The sequence below is a fragment of the Mesoplodon densirostris genome, chromosome 7 (assembly GCF_025265405.1).
Source record: "Mesoplodon densirostris isolate mMesDen1 chromosome 7, mMesDen1 primary haplotype, whole genome shotgun sequence".
In the NCBI taxonomy this organism is placed as follows: domain Eukaryota; kingdom Metazoa; phylum Chordata; class Mammalia; order Artiodactyla; family Ziphiidae; genus Mesoplodon; species Mesoplodon densirostris.
The window spans coordinates 58,718,893-58,737,715 of NC_082667.1; the positions used below are offsets into that span (position 1 = coordinate 58,718,893).

Below are 18,823 nucleotides of genomic sequence, written 5' to 3' on the forward strand. Positions count from 1 at the left end.
GAGTACCGAGGAAAACTCATAGTCCTTGCCTCCAGAAGTCAACATAACAGCGTATTGCAGTATAACGTCAAGCAAGGCATAGAGGGCGGCCAGTGTGGTAAGAGGTTTGTTTAATGAATTAATATCTCCCCCAAATGTCAGATCAATGAATCAGGGATGACAGCCCTTACTTCAGGCATGAAATGAAGACAAATAATTGAGATCACGCCTCATAGCACTTAGCACAGTACCCAGCACATCCTAAGCATTCAGTGAGTAAATGCTGGGTATCTTATCAAAACTCAGGGGGTTGGCCAAGGTTAAAGTAAGCATATAGGAAAAAAAGCTGGGGATAGGGGGGGAAAAGAACATATACGATTTGGAATCAAAATGCCTGGGTTTGAGTCCTGACCTTAATGCTTCTTAGTTGCATTATTTAAAGCCCTTTAAATTATGTGCTCACCTTTCCCCTAGTACTTGTCACACTGTCTCATCCTCTTTTGTTTTTATGTCTGTCTCTCCCACAAGACTATGAACTCCCTGAGAGAACTGGACATGATCTGTCTCTGCATCCTCAGGGCCTAGAGCAGAGCAGGCCCTCCATAAGTGATGCATGAGTGAATGAGTAAATGGCAGCTTATACCATTTTGTGGCAGTTTATGCATGCCTTGCCCCCAATCTGCATGGACAGTTTTCTTGTTTAATGACATGCATGCCTTTGTCCTCAGTCAAGTGCTTCCTAAGGACTCAGATTCTGGGCTAACCTCCCCTGGGGCGGGGTCTGCTTGTTTTCAGAATGCAGCACTATTTTGGTGGAACCTGCATAGGAGTGGTGAAGGGGATGGTGACACACTTCATGCTGGCTGTCCTGTCCTGGTAGGAGATAAGTGGGGTAAGGCCTGCCTTTCTGGGCATGGGAATTGGGTGAGGGGTTCAGGGTAAAGTGAAATAAGGGATGGATGGAAAATAACATAGCCTTTTCATTCCAAAAGCTTAACAGTGCCACATTATATTGAGGTGATCAGATTCTGGATTAGTTGCCACCAGTACATTGGGAGCCCATAAGGGCAGGCTTTTGTCATAGAGCAGGTGTCAGTAAAAGTTTATTGGCCTGACCAGATGGGCCTTGATTCCTGAGCACAGCTAAGGAATAATATGTTGCCAAGTCCCAGTCCTCTATCCCACGGAGAGAACCATCAGGTGCTTCCCCATGAGGAGATGGTCAAACAAGGAAGAGATAAATAAGTAGGGGATGTGTTTATGTCATATATGTGTCTAAGAGCACTTAGCTCTGAAGACAGAAAAAGAAGTAGAAGAGGGACTCTTGTGCTGAGGTGGACTTTGCCAGGAGAATCCATCCCTTTTCTCTCATTACCCTGGAATGGTTCCCTGGGGGAGGTGGGCTTTTAGGAGCTACATGAAGGGTAAGTGACCACAGTACCCACGGGTTTGAAAATAAGTCTGTAGTAGCAGGAGCTGTCAGGGACTTTTTCCAGGTGCCACTGTCCTTTTTGCTCTTGACTGCTGCTGAAGCAACATCTTGTAGTCCATAGTAGGGCTGGGACCAGGGTGAGGCAAGTGAGTTGCCAAGGGTGTGGAATTTAATGGCCCTGTGAGTGAGCATCGCTGCCGTCTGCTCCACTGAGCCTGCTCTTCTTCCTCCCCATTTCCCCCAGTGGCCAACAAGTGGATACACGAGTATGGGCAGGAATTCCGCAGACCTTGCAGCTCAAGCCCTGAAGACTAAAATGTTGGCAGAGAGAAGCTGGAGGAGTCCTTTGGCTTTCCAGAGAAGCCAGAAGCCAAAAGCTATGGTAAGAGAGGAGAAAGGAGAGCAAGCTTCTGGAGGAGGGCCTTTGGCAGCATTGCCTATTCCTTGCAAATGGAAAACAAGGAAGTGGTCTCTAGCAGGGAACATCTGAGAACTTACAGTTTCTCCTAAAGCCATGAGTCACAGTAGAATGAACAATACAAAGGAGGGGGCAAGGAGGCTGGAGAGAGAAGTTTCTGGAGCTCAGACACTCTGCTGGGAACAGGACATATCAACAGTCTCCAGAGTTTGGTCATTGGGGCTTTTGCTACTTGAGCCTTGACCACGGGGGCCCAAACATGGCAGTGAGGACGCCTGCAGGCGCTGCCTGACCCCCATATGCCCTTCTGCCTACTGACTTCTGGTGAAGGCTGAGCAGGGGGTGTCTCTGTATCAGGAGTGTACCTCATGTGATGATTTTTTTTAAGCAGAAAATAACTTTTTAAAAATATGATTTTTTAATACAGCCATTAAAAAATTTTAATACACTCATTGAACATGTTTACAAATCATTTTTCACAACCAAGAACATTCTTACATTGTAATATTGAGTGGAAAAGGCAGAGTATAACATTTTATTTATGTGTAATCTCATCTTGGCTCCCCTCTCACTACATTCCAGACACAAGACATTCTTTCTATTCCTCAAAACCAACGTCGATCCCGCTCTTCAGGCCTTTTGTGTTTGCTGCTGCTGCTGCTGCTGTGGCTGCTGGTCTCACCATTCCACTCTTGGCTCAGTGTCACTTCCGAGGCCTTCTCTGACACCCAAACTTCCAGCCACTTTTGTTCACATTAGCCAACTTTGTTTTCTTCCTAACACTTTTCTTGAAATTACTTTATTCATTTAATTGTGGCCAGTGGCCTTCCCTGCAGGGTGAATGCTTTAAGACCCCTCTATACTTTGTAAATGCCTCTACTGTAGCCCCCATCTCACTGAATTTCACTATTTGTTTATTTGCCTGGCTGCCTGCACTCCTTATACCTCTTGGTATCCCCAGAAAAAGGTCTGTTTCAAATAAGTAGGCATTCAGCAAATATTTTTGGATAAATGAATAAGAAGGCCTCCTTTGAGTTGTACTTTGGAGGCCAGGTAGAATTTTTTTACAGGCAGAGTCTAATGAGGAGAAGCATTTCCCAGCAGAAGGACTAGCATGAGCTAAAGCTGCACTGATGAGTGACTTGTGCAAAGAGAACATTCCAGGCGACTTGGCTCAGGTTCCTCAACGGGAGGGAGGGCGTGTGCCTTGCTCACAAAGAAGCCACACAAGTAAAGGACTAGGTGCTTAGACACTGTGCTGCCTCCACCCCCTCCCTGCACCATGCACGTCAGGGTTTCTGCCTCCCAGAGCTCTGTGGGCCCCAAGGAAAAGGTTCTGGTGTGCTGATATTCAGGTTCCTGAAGAGCCTCCATGAGCACCTGGTCACATCCCCAGTATTTCTGCTGAGTGCATCAGGACTCTGGAAACCCTCTTACTAAATTACTGTCATGTAGGGAAGAAAAAGTACTTTCCCCCTACCCTTCTGAGTTCTTAGCTGAAACCTGTGTAATAAAAGACATATTAACAAAAGGAAACCCACAAGCTTAGTGACATGTATACATCATGTATACATGAGAGATACCCAGAGGAAAATGAATAACTTCCTGAGGTGGCTTAGAACTTGGGATGAAATACCATCTTAATAGGGAAAGGGGGGATGTAGCCCTCTTAGATTTTTAGGAATGATAAATGGGCCCTTAGAGTACAGCCCATAGGTGGGAGATGTGATGGTGACAGTTTATCTAGGTGTGGTGTCCACTTGTAGTCTCTTCTCCTGTGGTAAGGATCAGTCTTCCTTGGTTGGTGAAACTCTTGAGGAGAGGATTTCTAACAATGGAGTTCCTTTTGGAGCATCTGTCTTCAGGCAGGTGAGAGCAGTTCAGGAAAAGTGGTGTGTCTGTGAGGCCCCAAAAGCGCTTAGTAGGTAGCTATTTTTAAATAGGACTGACTGTGGCTTGGTACATAGCTAGTTTATAATTTTGTTTCTTTCTTGCATGCTTCTTCAACTGTTTTTCTAACAGCTTTCTCCAACCTGGGTTCCTGGTGTTGCACTCAGTATCTCTCACAAGATTCACTACAGGGAAGATTCTTTATGTTAATGACTATTATCATTGTCATTAGTAACATACTGACCGTTTACCACTGGCCAGGCACTGTGCTAAGAACTCAGGTGTACTTGTCTCCTTCAATCCTCATGATGAATAGGTACTATTATCTCCATTTTATAGATGAGGGAAACTGAGGCAGAGAATGTGTAACTTGCCTGAGGTTACATAGCTATAAAGTGGCAGAGGCAGGATTTGAATGAATACAGGTCTGCCTCCAAAGATCTTTTTTTTTTTAATTTTTTAAAATTGAAGTATAGTTGATTTACAATGTGGTGTTAATTTCATGTGTACAGTGAAGTGATTCACATACAGTATATATGTGTATATATATATTCTTTTTCAGATTCTTTTCCCTTATAGATTATTACAAGATATTGAGTATAGTTCTCTGCGCTATACAGTAGGTTCTTGTTGGTTATCTATTTTATATATAGTAGTGTAGATGTGTTAATCCCAAATTCCTAATTTATCCCTCCTCCCCTTTCCCCTTTGGTAACCGTAAGCTTGTTTTCTATGTCTGTGAGTCTGTTTCTATTTTGTAAGTAAGTTCATCACTTTTATCATTTTTTTAGATTCCACATATAAGCAATATCATGTGATATTTGTCTTTGTCTGGCTTACTTCACTTAGTATGATAATCTTTAGGTCCATCTGTGGACCTAGAAAGAAACAGAAAATATGAACAGACCAATTACCAGTACCAGTACTGAAACTGAATCAGTAATTTTAAAACTCCCAACAAACCAAAGTCCAGGACCAGATAGCTTCACAGGTGAATTCTACCAAACGTTTAGAGAAGAGTTAACACCTATCCTTCTGAAACTATTCCAAAACGTTGCAGAGGAAGGAACACTTCTGAACTCATTCTATGAGGCCACCAGCACCCTGATAGCAAAACCAGACAAAGAGTGGGAGGGAGACGCAAGAGGGAGGAGATATGGGGATATATGTATATGTATAGCTGATTCACTTTGTTATAAAGCAGAAACTAACACACCATTGTAAAACAATTATACTCCAATAAAGATGTTAAAAAATAAATAAATAAAATAAAAAAAAATAAATAAATAGGGGCTTCCCTGGTGGCGCAGTGGTTGAGAGTCTGCCTGCCAATGCAGGGGACACGGGTTCGAGCCCTGGTCTGGGAGGATCCCGCATGCCGCGGAGCGGCTAGGCCCGTGAGCCACAACTACTGAGCCTGCGCGTCTGGAGCCTGTGCTCCGTAATGGGAGGCCACGATAGAGGCCCGTGCACCGCGATGAAGAGTGGCCCCCGCTTGCCACAACTAGAGAAAGCCCTTGCACAGAAACGAAGACCCAACACAGCCAAAATAAATTAATTCATTAATAAACTCCTACCCCCAACATCTTCTTAAAAATAAATAAATAGGGCCTCCCTGGTGGCGCAGTGGTTGAGAGTCCGCCTGCCGATGCAGGGGATACGGGTTCGTGCCCCGGTCTGGGAGGATCCCATATGCCGCGGAGCGGCTGGGCCCGTGAGCCATGGCCGCTGGCCCTGCGCGTCCGGAGCCTGTGCTCCGCAGCGGGAGAGGCCACAACAGTGAGAGGCCCACATACCGCAAAAAGAAAAAAAATAAATAAATAAATAAATAAATAAATAAATAAGAAGATACTAAAAACAAACAAACAACCAACCAAAGATATCACAAAAAAAGGAAAATTACAGGCCAGTATCACTGATGAACATTGATGCAAAAATCCTCAATGAAATGCTAGCAAACCAACTCCAACAATACATTAAAAGGATCACACACCACGATCAAGTGGGCTTTATCCCAGGATGCAAGGATTTTCCAATATCCGCAAATCAATCAGTGTGATACACCACATTAACAAATTGAAGAATAAAAACTATATGATCATCTCAATAGCTGCAGAAAGAGCTTTTGATAAAATTCAACATCCATTTATGGTAAAAACTCTCCAGAAAGTGGGCACAGAAAGAACACACCTCAACATAATAAAGGCCATATATGACAAACCCACAGCTAACATCATACTCAATGGTGAAAAGCTGAAAGCATTTCCTCTAAGATCAGAAACAAGACAAGGATGTCCATTCTCACCACTTTTATTTAACATAGTTTTGGAAGTCCTAGCCACAGCCATCAGAGAAGAATAAATAAAAGGAATCCAAATTGGAAAAGAAGAAGTAAAACTGTCACTGTTTGCAGATGACATGATACTATACACAGAAAATCCTAAAGACACTACCAGAAAACTACTAGAGCTCATCAGTGAATCTGGTAAAGTTGCAGAAAATTAACACACAGAAATCTGTTGCATTTCCATACACTAACAACGAAATATCAGAAAGAGAAATTAAGGAAACAATCCTATTTACCATCACATCAGAAAGAATAAAATACCTAGGAATAAACCTACGTAAGGAGGCAAAAGACCTGTACTCTGAAAACTGTAAAATGCTGATGAAAGAAACTGAAGACGACACAATCAGATGGAAAGATATACCATGTTCTTGGATTGGAAAAATCAATATCGTTAAAATGACACTACTACCCAAGGCAATCTACAGATTCAACACAATCCCTATCAAATTACCAATGGCATTTTTCAGAGAATTAGAGCAAAAAATTTTTAATTTGTATGGAAACACAAAAGTCTCTGAATAACCAAAGCAATATTGAGAAAGAAAAATGGAGCTCGAGGAATCAGGCTCCCTGACTTCAGACTATACTACAAAGCTACAGTAATCAAAACAGTATGGTACTGGCACAAAAACAGACGTATAGATCAATGGAAAAGCATAGAAAGCCCAGAAATAAACCCACTCACTTATGGTCAATCTACAACAAAGGAGGCAAGAATATACAATGGAGAAAAGATAGTCTCTTCAATAAGTGGTGCTGGGAAAATTGGACAGCTACATGTAAAAGAATGAAATTAGAACAGTCCCTAACACCATATACAAAAATAAACTCAAAATGGCTTAAAGATTTAACATAAGATATGACACCATAAAACTCCTAGAAGAGATCATAGGCAAAAAATTCTCTGACATAAATCATACCAATGTTTTCTTAGGTCAGTTTCCCAAGGCAATAGAAATAAAAACAAAAATAAACAAATGGGACATAATCAAACTTACAAGCTTTTGCACAGCAAAGGAAACCATACACAAAACAAAAAGACAATCTATGGAATGGGAGAAAATATTTGCAAATGATGAGACTGACAAAGGATTAATTTCCAAAATATACAAATAGCTCATACAGCTTAGTATCAAAAAACCCAATCAACCCAATCAAAAAATGGGCAGAAGATCTAAATAGACGTTTCACCAAAGAAGACATACAGATGGCCAATAGGCACGTGAAAAGATGCTCAACATGGCTAACTATTAGAAAAATGCAAATCGAAAGTACAATGAGGTATCACCTCACACCAGTCAGAACGGCCATCATAAAAAAGTCTACAAATAATAAATGCTGGAGAGGGTGTGGGGAAAAAGGAACCCTCCTACACTGTTGGTAGGAATGTAAATTGGTGCAGCCACTATGGAGGTTCCTTAAAAAACTAAAAATAGAGTTACCATATGATCCAGTGATCCTACTCCTGGGCATATATCCAGAGAAAACTCTAATTTGAAAAGATATATGCACCCCAACATTCACTGCAGTACTATTTACAATAGCCAAGACATGGAAGCAACCTAAATGTCCATCAGCAGATGAATGGATAAAGAAGATGTGGTATATATATATAATATAATATTACTCAGCCATCAAAAAGAATGTCTGTCTCCAAAGATCTTAACTAGCCCTCTGTTGTCTGAATTACATGTTATTTTGCTGTGGTTGCTTTGCTCCCATTAGCAATTAATGTCTTTTGGAGCCAACAGTTTTTGAAAGGAGTCTCCAGCCTTTTCCTAGGCATTGAAAAGATCTTTCCTTTGTGCCTCTAATGCCTAATGGCTAAGAACCCTGTCAGATGTAGGTACTGAATACACGAACAAATCACCTCAATTCCACAGATGTAAAGAGAACACCTATTGTGGGACCAGCCCCATGCTTGGTGCCCCATGAGATTCCAATAAAATGAGGAGGTCTGCTCACTGCCCTTAAAGCAAAATTAGCACATGCCCAAATATAAGAATAAAGAATTATATATAATCAAATAGAAAGCTGTGGGCTGCTCACCGTAAGGATCACAGGAGTTGGGAGAAAGGGGAGAACCCTATGGCTGGAGTGGGATGAGAGGGCTTCCACATTGGGACCCCAGGAACACAGAAAGAGTGAGAATGTGCCTGAAGAGGGCGGGGAGCAGCTGCCACCTCACCTGTGCCCCATTCACGCACAAGGGGGCAGGGAGAGCTGTCTGGAAGGAGGAAGTGAGAGGGTGTTGATTCTGGGGGGCCCTTATCCAGCAATGCCAGGAGGAGCCAGCACAAACTGCCCTTTCATGGAACCACTCAAAGAGTCCCCTGTTCGGGGGCCTTGGTTGCTCAAGCTGGGAGATGCCAAAGGAGAGGGGGTGAGGTGGGGACAGAGGGACATTTGCCTGCAGACTGCTGTATACTCAGAAAAATGAGGAAATCAGCTAAGGGCTGGGGGAGGAGACAAACATTTATACCTACTCTGTGCCGGCTATTTTATCTCCCTTATCTTATTCACAACAATTATCATCCCTTTTGGCAAGAGAGGAAAGCAGGCTCAAAGAAAAGACCTCTGCTAGAAGCAGAGCCGGATTTGGAGCTGGGAGTTCTCCCGCTATCAGCTGATTCTAACCTCTCCTTCCTCACGTTGGGATCCCCACAACTTTCTCCCCCTTAGGAAGTAGAGCCTGCCTCTTCCTCTTCTTCCCCTCTGCCCCATCCTCTTTTATTCCCTTTCTTCATCACGTGACCCTTCCCATCAAATGCTTGATAGGCCTGCTCCCCCTAAGGTCTGAGTGACAGGGTCCTGCTATCCCTGCCAGGGGCATATCTGCATTTTAAATGGGTAGCCCATGGTGAAATCAAATATAATTTCAAAGGAATGAGGTGTCTTTTTGGTTAAGGATTTAAGGGCAGGGATCAGATGGCTCCCCATAGATAACTACTGTCTCTCTCACCACATTTTGAGATGGGGCATAACTAAAATGACCATCATGCCTCCTGTCCAACTGCTTATCATCTTATGGGACCAGAGGGTGGCAGTTACTTTCCCTGGCCCAGAAAGGTGAAGTGACTTGTCCATAGTTAAACAGTGTGTCAGTGGCAGAGCCAAGACTAGAAGGCAGATTTCTGGGCTCAGAGACCCATGCCTGTCCGCTTCTTGGAACAGGAGCACAGCGGGCAGATGATGGAATCAACCAACCCTTGATGGTGTTTTCATGGGCACAGATTTCATGTGTGGCTGTCACTCATTCATTCAACTAAGCTTTAATGATGTTGCCTCTGTGCCTGGCCCTTTGCTGGGGCTGGAGACGATGACTCTGTCTATCCTTGAAGAGCTCCCAGAGAAGAAAACCCACACAATGACAATACTAGTGGAAAGGGGACACGCAACATGTTACATGTCCGGAAGGGATATCACTACATCTCTGGTGTGATGGGCTCATGTGACACTTGATTTAGGCCTTGAACGATAAGGAGGTTCGTGTGTGTGTGTGTGTGTGTGTGTGTGTGTGTGTGTGTGTGTGTGTGTGTGTGTGTGTGTGTGTGTGTGTGTGTGTGTGTGTGTGTGTGTGTGTGTGTGTGTGTGTGTGTGTGTGTGTGTGTGTGTTATGGAGATGTGGGAGCTATCCATACCCTTCTGATAAATCTAAAAATTTCTTTAGTCTTGAAAATTCAGACACATCATTCAGGAGAGATTTTCTCTAACTTTGTGTTCTTTAATCTGTTTCAGAAAACAGATTTTTTCCCCCTTACCATATCAAAAATTATATTAAATATTCTTTTAAAAATTACACACTGTTCCCTAGGGGATGCCATCAGCCTAGAAATTCCCACAATGCTCTCCAGGTTCTAGAGTTCTGGAATTTCTATTTTTAACCCTCTTGCAACAAAAAAGGAAATAGGAACTGTCAGTGGGCTCATCCTGGAGGAGCAAGGCGATCTATCCTGCTGCCTCTGCTCAATCAGTTCTTTCTCTGGTTGCCACTGAGCCTGTTAGTCCTCTGGTGCTTGAGGCCAGAAAAAGCCATCCTCTCTATCAGCTCCCTGAGTCCCTCTGGCTCTTGGGGTTGTGGGCCTGGGGACAGGCAGGGCCAGCCTCCAGTGCCTGGGCCAGCCAGCATCAGTCCACATTCGTAATTCCAGAGCCCTCTATGGGGGCTCTGCCCGGGGTCACCTCACTCACTCTCTCCCGCATGTAGCTGTCTTGGAATACAAAAACTACAGAAGCACAATGAAGTACCACTTCATACTTACTAGTATGGCTATAATTTTTTTTTTTTTTAAGGAAAAATACTAAGTGTTAGAGAGGATGTGGAGAAATTGGAACCCTCATGCATTGCTGATGTTGCAGCTGCTGTGGAAAATGGTTTGTCAGTTCCTCAAAAAGTTAAACATGGAACTACCACAGAACCCAGTAATACCTCTCCTAGGTATATATCCAAAAGAACTGAGAGCAGGGACTTCAAAATAAATATTTATACACCCATGCTCACAGCAGCATTATTCACAATAGCCAAACGGTGGAAACAACCCAAGTACGTATAACAACAGATGAATGGATAAACAAAATGTGGCATGTACATGAGATGGAATACTATTCAGCCACAAAGAGGAATGAAATTTTGATACATGATTTAACACAGATGGATCTTGAAAACATTATGCTAAGTAAAATAAAACAGACACAGAAAAACAATTATTGTATGATTCCACCTATATGAGGTACCTGGAACAGACAAACTCAGAGAGACAGAAAGTAAAATAGAGGTTCCCAGGGGCTGGGGGCAGGGAGAAAGGGGGAGCTGTTGTGTGACCTTGGGCAAATCACTTTCCTTATCAGAGCTCTCATTTCCTCATCTGTAGGGTGGCACTGCTAATCTCTCTGCCTTACCCACTCCACAGAGTTGTGAGGTCTCAAAAGGCTGTAAATGTGTTCTGTAAATGGCACATACTGTATTGTGTCAATTATTCTAAGTTTACATTCGATTAGCCATTGATATGTGGTATCATCACTGATTATCAGGAAAAAACTTTCTCCCCCCATTGCTCAGCTAACTACCCAGTTAACTGTTCCCTCCATCCACCTGTAAGAGGCCAGCCACTTGACTAGTCTCAGGTTACAAGGTTTCACCTGGCTACAGGCTGGGGTTTCTAGCAAACTGCTGGGAGAGGAAGCCAGCTCTAGGAATATCAGAGCCTCTTGAGTTTACATAACTTTCTGAGCCCGGAACCCAGACTGAGAATGTGTTGACTCTGGCCGCCTATGGGGCAGCCAGCTGGAGCAGGAGAAGAGTTGGCTGGAAGATTACAAACAAAACACTGTCCCTGCAGGAAAGAGTATGATCGCTGTTTGCTTTCTCTGCTCCTGTTGTAGATTCTCTTCTTGCTTTCCCCTTGTTAAAAGTTGTGACCTTTTAACTCCCCACCCCCAGTTCTGATGGCAGGCCCTTGAATCCAGCTTAAGGGTCCTTGGCACCTCACTGTCCAAATCAGTTTGTCTTGTTCATTCCATCTCTAAAACATTGAGCCTTTCTCCTTCTCTCACCCTGCAGCCACTGTCTAGTTAAGTATACCTTTGCCTTTTACCTAGACTACCACTGCCTCTTTACTGCTCTCCCTGCCTCTAGTCTGGTGCCTGCCAATCCACCTACATGGATACCAGAGTGACTTTCCTTAACCTCTGGCAACTCCCCATCTTGCCACTCAAGGCCTTTATAACCTGCCTCCTGCAGCCTCTCCTGTTACAGCTTTTACTCCAGCCATACTAATCGTACTAATCTACCAGCTGTATCAGACTGACTTTCAAGTCTCCTGGGCTTGTGTATGCTGCCCCCTCTTCCTGCAAAGTATTTCCCTTCTTTCTCCACCTCCATTTTGTGATGATGCTTCAAAGCTCAACTCAGATGCTACCTGCTTTGTGAAACTATCCCTGACCTGTTTCCAAAGAGGTTTACCTGTCCCTTTCCCTTTATACAATGTGGGCAGTGTTTCTATAATGGTCTCTCTAGACTATGAGCTCATTTGAAGTGTCTCATTATTTATTTATCTCTGTCTCCAGAGTCCACTGGAGGCTTGGCACAGAATAACTGCTCAGGTTTGCTTAATCAGCAAATAAATGTTCATAACTGCAGGTTTAGAAGAGGATAACACCAACAAGTCATGTCCAACTCTCCTCACGCCTTTGAGTCTTCTCAATCTCAAGATTCTCTGCCCTCAACATTAGATCTGTGTCTACCCATTTGCCTACCTTCTCCTTTCGGGCATTTCTCCTTGGACATTCCTTAGAGTGTGTGTCTGACAGAACGGCCTCTGGTTTGACCGAAATATGTTCCTTCTGGCTCTGTAGAACTCCTTCATTCAAAGGGTCCGAGGGTCTCCTTTATTTTCTTCCTGAGTATGGAGTGCTGATCTGTAGGCTTCACAAGGATGTTGTGACATACGGAACATAGCAGGTGCTCCTTAAAGATACGTTATGTGAACATATGAATGGCCCCTTCTCTGCTGGGGTATAGTGGACCAAAGATGCTGCCATCTCCTAGCCATGTCTGTAAGCAAGTCATTTCACATCTCTGAAATTCAATTTCCTTGCCTTAGAGGGAGGAGATATGGGGATATATGTATATGTATAGCTGATTCACTTTGTTACAAAGCAGAAACTAACACACCATTGTAAAGCAATTATACTCCAATAAAGATGTTAAAAAAATTTCCTTGCCTTTAAATTGGGGAAATACTGGACACCTACATGTAAAAGACTGAAATTAGAACATTCTCTAACACCTCAAAATGGAGTAAAGACCTAATAAGATAAACTCAAAATGGATTAAAGACCTAAATGTAAGACCAGATACTATAAAACTCCTGTAGGAAAACACAGGACACTCTTTGACATAAATTACAGCAATATTTTTTTGGATCCGTCTCCTACAGTAATGGAAATAGAAGCAAAAATAAACAAATGGGGCTTCCCTGGCGGCACAGTGGTTAAGAATCCGCCTGCCAATGCAGGGGACATGGGTTCGATCCCTGGTCCAGGAAGATCCCACATGCCGCGGAGCAACTAAGCCCATGCGCCACGACTACTGAGCCTGCGCTCTACAGCCTGTGAGCCACAACTACTGAGCCCGCATGCCACAACTACTGAAGCCCGTGCACAGAGAGCCCGTGCTCTGCAACAAGAGAAGCCACTGCAGTGAGAAGCACACACACCTCAACAAAGAGTAGCCCCCGCTCACGGCAACTACAGAAAGCCCACGCACAGCAACAAAGACCCAATGCAGCCAAAAATATATAAGTAAATAAATTTATTAAAAATAAAATAAACAAATGGGACCTAATTAAACTTAAAAGCTTTTGCACAACAAAGGAAACCATAAACGAAACGAAAAGACAACCTATGGAATAGGGAAAATATTTGCAAACAATGCAACCGACAAGGGATTAATTTTCAAAATATACAAACAGCTCATAGAGCTCAATATCAAAAAACCAAACAACCCAATCCAAAAATGGACAGAAAATCTAAATAGGCATTTCTCCAAAGACATACAGATGGCCAACAGGCACATGGAAAGATGCTCAAGGTCACTAACTATTCGAGAAATACAAATCAAAACTACAGTGAGGTATCACCTCACACCGGTCGGAATGGCCATCATCAAAAAGTCTACAAATAATAAATGCTGGAGAGGGTGTGGGGAAAAAGGAACCCCCCTACACTGTTGGCAGGAATGTAAACTGGTACAGCCACTATGGAAGACAGTATGGAGGTTCCTTAAAAAACTAAAAATGGAGTTACCATATGATCCAGCGATCCCACTCCTGGGCATGTATCTGGAAAAGACAAAAACTCTAATTCGAAAAGATATATGCACCCCAATGTTCACTGCAGCACTATTTACAATAGCCAAGATATGGAAGCAACCTAAATGTCCATCAGCAGATAAATGTATAAAGATGTGGTATATATATATGTATGTGTGTGTGTGTGTGTGTGTGTGTGTGTGTATACAATGGAATATTACTTAGCCATAAAAAATGAATGAAGTAATGCCATTTGCAGCAACATGGATGGACCTAGATATTATCACATTAAGTCAGACAGACAAAGACAAATATCATATGATATCACTTATATGTATAATCTAAAAAAGAAAATGATACAAATGAACTTATTTACAAGACAGAAATAGACTCACAGATATAGAAAACAAATTTATGGTTACCAAAGGGGAAAGGTGGGGGTGGGGAGGGATAAATTAGGAGTTTGGGATTAACAGATACACACTACTATACGTAAAATAGAAAACAACAAGGACTTACTGCATAGCACAGGGAACTATATTCAATATCTTGTAATAACCTATAATGGAAAAGAATCTGAAAAAGAATACATATACATGTGTGTATAACCAAATCACTTTACTGTACACCTGAAACTAACAATGCTGTAAATCAACTATACTTCAACTTAAAAATATAATTTATGTGAACTTTAAAAAAACAATAATAATAAATAAACTGGGGATAATGCCCATACTTCACAAGGATACAAAGGATAAAGATGTAAGTAACTAGAACAGTATCTAACACAAAGCTCAATGAACATTTCATTCATTCTCAGTCTCCATCCATCAAGGCTGGTCATCATCCTCTTGCCAGGTATCTGCACCAAAAAGAACTCTGACCAGGGTCCCCTATATTGTCCAAGAGGCAGCGTGAAGAGGAAACAACCTAGGTTTGAATTCTGACACCACCACTTCTGAGCTATACAAATTTGGACCTAATGCCTACCTGTAAAAGGAACATAACATCACTTACCTCATAGGGTTGCCGTGAGGATTAAATAGATATGGGTAAAGTGAATTAGCTGATGATCAACTTTGATGACTATTATGACTTGCCTGGTGAACAAAATTGTCTGATGTGTGTCCCTGAAAACCGTGTGTTTGACTATGCTGCCCCCCTGTAGACAGAGTGCACACAGCCCAGCAAAGAGACCTTGGCCTGCTCCTTTCCCCACCCCACCCACAAAGGGCTTGGTGGGAGGATGCAGATCACACACAAGGCACTTTTCTTCTCTGCTAGGGAGTTCATGCTTTACTCAGAAATATTTAGTGAACATCTAAACCAGAACTTCTCAGTATTAATGTGCCTGTTGGAATGCAGATCAGTACCGACTCAATAGGTCTGCAGTAGCGACAAAATCTTTAACAAGCTTCCAGATGATACTGATGCTACTGGCCCACAAACTACTCTGAGTAAAGAAGGTCTTAAATATAATATGGGATTGACATGACAGGAACTATTTATTAAGTGCCTACCCTGTATCAGTTACTGAGAGAGCCACTTAACCTATATTAACTTGCATAGTCCTCAAGACTCTGTGGCGTAAATACTATTGATCTCCATTTTTCCGATGAGGAAACTGTAGCACAGAGAGAGTACGTAGCTATCTCATACAGCCAGTAAGGGATGGGCCTTAGGTTCTAATTTAGGCAGCCTGGCTCCAAAGCCTACTAGGAAGAGGACTCCAACAGTATGTAAAGGATAACCAGGGGAGGGGCTGAGGCAAGGCAAGGAGACATCATAGAACAAAGAATGGACAGGGTTTGGTGGTAGACTGAATATGGATGTAAGAGAGGGTGCCATGTAGGGCACTTTGGCTGCCTGGACAAGTGGAGAGATGGTGATATCTATCACTACTGAGCTAGGAAACGTGGGTGGAAGAACAAGTTTTAGGGGGAAGGTGAGTTCGGTTTTAGGAATGGTCAATGAGTGGCTTTTGGACATCTGGGAGATATGGAGAAGTAGATGGACCTAGAGTAGGTATCTAGTAACTCTAGAAGTATCCGGAGTTCAGGAGATATCTAGGTTGTAGACAAAGTTTGGGTGTTGGCATATTTGAAGCCCTGAGTGCCTGAGGTCATGTGGACGGTGTACAGACTGTCCTGTTCTGGGCCAAAGTCAACACAGCAAATAACTGGAAGAGATGGGACTGGAATATGGTCTCCTGGGCTGCAGTGGAAGCTGGTTCTGTCCATTCCACTGGGCATTATGGATCTGGGGAGCAGGCAGAGCATAAGATGTTGATAGGCTATAGGAAAGAGGTTTTTCTGGTGCTCTATGGTGACTAAATCCAGTGAAATGTTCCCTGCCCCCAGATCAACAGAAATAAGGACAACTCCATAAAGACCAGATAGATAAAGGTTAGGAGATTTATTTTCTTTAAACAAGATCATAAATAACAAAGAAACAAAGTAGGTCCCAGACTTCAGACCCTGCAGCAGGACAGGGATAGGAAGTTGTTGGGTCCAAAGGTGGAGGGGGCTACGCATCACCTAAGACAGTCACAGAAAAGATGGGCTGCAGGAGACTGCCCCTCCCTGCCCTTGGGAACGGCGTGCCTGGGCAGCAGGGGGAGGCTGAAGTGCTGTGATGAGGCAGCTGGAAGAGGGCAAATATTGAGGATGCTGGGCTGTACTGTTTCTATGAAGAGTAACATGGAAACCACAAATGGCTAAGATAAGCTGTGGGTCTAGAAAAGGCAAGCGGGCACTCTGCACACCTCCAGGGACCAATTATGAAAATGGTTCAATTTGATTCTTAAAAACAACTCCACGGGCCTTAGCCTGTGGCTTTGTGCGTGGGCTGTATTCAACCTGGGATGCCCTGTGGCAGGTGAGAGCTCAAGAGACCCCTGGAGCAGCCTGGCCTCAGCCCAGGGCAGGTGCCCAGACATGTGGGAGTGGGACCGTGGGCCCTCCCCAGATGGGAGGCCATGTGCTTGGACTGGCCGGGCCTGATTTTCAGGCTGGTTTCTTGTGATGCTATCCACCCCCCACCCCTGTACCTAAGGATGAGATCCTGGCCTCCCTGGGTCTTCCAAGCCTAGAATAGTAAGACGGGGATAAAAAGGTACCTGACTGGTATTTTATTTAAAAGGGAAAAATAAGGACCATCCCACACGTGGTCCATCCCATGAGGTAGGGCAGGACCATGGCAAGAACAATCTCAAGGAATGGAGGTCCCTGAGCCTGGGGAAACATATGGATGCAGGTGCATTGCCTAATGCCAGGAATAGGGGCCCAGGGTGGCAGTTCTGATGGAGGCTTCACCCTAGGCAAGGCAGGGAGGACAGGCAGGGGCTACCCCTGAACAGGGAAGGGACAGGAGCTGGGGAGCCTTAAACTGGGGAGACCAATGTTGGTCAAAGGCCCTGGAAAACAATGCTTCCGGCAGGAATACACGAAAGGGTTTGTACATCTGGGGATGCCCGTCTATAGGAAGCCGGTGTCACATGGTCGGGCAGGATGGTGAGGAGGAGACAGCGGCATCACAGTGGCCTCTGGTGCGATGTATTTACAACAGAGCTCAGTGTTGAGGGAGGGAAGGAGAGCAGGTCACTAACAGCCAGGAAACACACTGTGAAGAGTAGAGAGTGGAAAACAATGTGACCGTCACTAGCTTTCCCCTTGCTTACCCTGTCTCATCCAGGAAACCCTAATGATCACAAAGGCCTTTGTAGATCTCTCCCACCTCTTCTCAGCCCCGTCCAGGGCTAGACACAGGGTCTGCTCTCAGGGTACTGCCGATTTGACCACAGCTCCAAATGGGCCAGGGGCCCCAAACACTGCTTATTAAGCCAAACTAAGTCTTTATTTTGATTCCTGGGATCCATCAATGGTCAGCTGCTTGAGGGGTGGTTTGGCATAAGGGAATCACGTGTGTGGCTCACTGTACCAGGCTCCTGTCCTCATTTCCAATGCCTACCCTGCTCTGTCATCCACACCTCCTAGGCCCTGGCATTTAGAACTCCCTAATGCAGAAACCCTTTCTTTTTCTTCAACATTTTTTCTTCTTCAAACTTCCTGAGGGTGGGGAACAAGTTCCCCTAGACCATGATCAAAATCAGATAAGAGACTTCCCAACTGGCAGGTGTGACTCTTCATCAGGCCTGTGGGCTCTCTGAGGATCGGGGGCCTCCTGTAGCAAAGACTGGGAGCTCCCTGAGGTGGGGCCGGGACCCTGTGGTTTGGGTCACCATGCCTCTTTTCCTCCTCCTCCTCAACAAAGAGACCTACTATGTCTGCCTAATCACACAGAGAGCTTCCTAGGATGAGGGGCATCCTTGTTCCTCTAGACCCAGTGGTTCTCAACTGGGAATGACTTTGCCTCTCTTGAGACACTTGGTAAAATCTAGAAACATGTTTGCCTGTCACAGCTGTGTGTGTTCGGGGGTGCTACCGGCTTCTGGTACGTAAAGGCCAGGGATGTTGTTCAACATGCTACAGTGCACAGAACAGCCCGCACCACAAAGGATTACCCACCCCAAATGTTACTAGTGCTGGGGTTGGAAACCCTGCTCTGGATCTCTACACAGCTTCAAGGCCTGCCCCACCTTCCTTGGCAGCAGGGCAGGAGAAGGCATATAGAACTTCTCTAAGAGCCCGGAAAAGGACGGATTCCCATCCCAGCCTCCACAGGAAGGGGCATCTCAAGAAGTATGCATCACAGTGAGGGTGGGGGACTAGGCATCATTTGATGTCAACTAGGCAACAACTCACTGAACCAGAGCACATGGAAAGAACCAACCATGGCTTTGCAGAAACACACACGCTGGGCTCTGTGTTGAAGAGGAAGAAGAAAGGCAAGGTGACCTAAACCAGGCAGGGGTAAGGCAGAAATACCTATAACCTTGCAAATATCTCTTTGTTGGAGCACTGCTGGGCTCCTTAAACCTTTGT

The 18,823-nt window shown here is 44.1% G+C and overlaps 2 protein-coding genes across 4 annotated transcripts in view; one reads left to right on the top strand and one right to left on the bottom strand.

Annotated features, from left to right (window-relative positions):
* Positions 1 to 2,278, top strand: part of P4HA3 (prolyl 4-hydroxylase subunit alpha 3) — a 34,386-nt gene extending 32,108 nt beyond the window's left edge. Inside the window, exons 12-13 of the mRNA XM_060103258.1 lie at positions 775 to 871; positions 1,656 to 2,278. Coding sequence (XP_059959241.1) covers positions 775 to 871; positions 1,656 to 1,726 — 168 coding nt within the window. The 3' untranslated portion in view covers positions 1,727 to 2,278. The remainder of the gene's footprint in view (positions 1 to 774; positions 872 to 1,655) is intronic.
* Positions 2,275 to 18,823, bottom strand: part of PPME1 (protein phosphatase methylesterase 1) — a 92,446-nt gene continuing 75,897 nt past the window's right edge. Inside the window, exon 13 of one of the 3 annotated variants that reach the window (XM_060103261.1) lies at positions 2,275 to 3,904. In XM_060103261.1, the coding sequence (XP_059959244.1) occupies positions 3,883 to 3,904 (22 nt within the window). In that variant the 3' untranslated portion in view covers positions 2,275 to 3,882. Of the gene's footprint in view, positions 3,905 to 16,276; positions 17,502 to 18,823 lie in introns of those variants that run through there. The other 2 variants (XM_060103259.1, XM_060103260.1) reach the window with 2 other exon arrangements.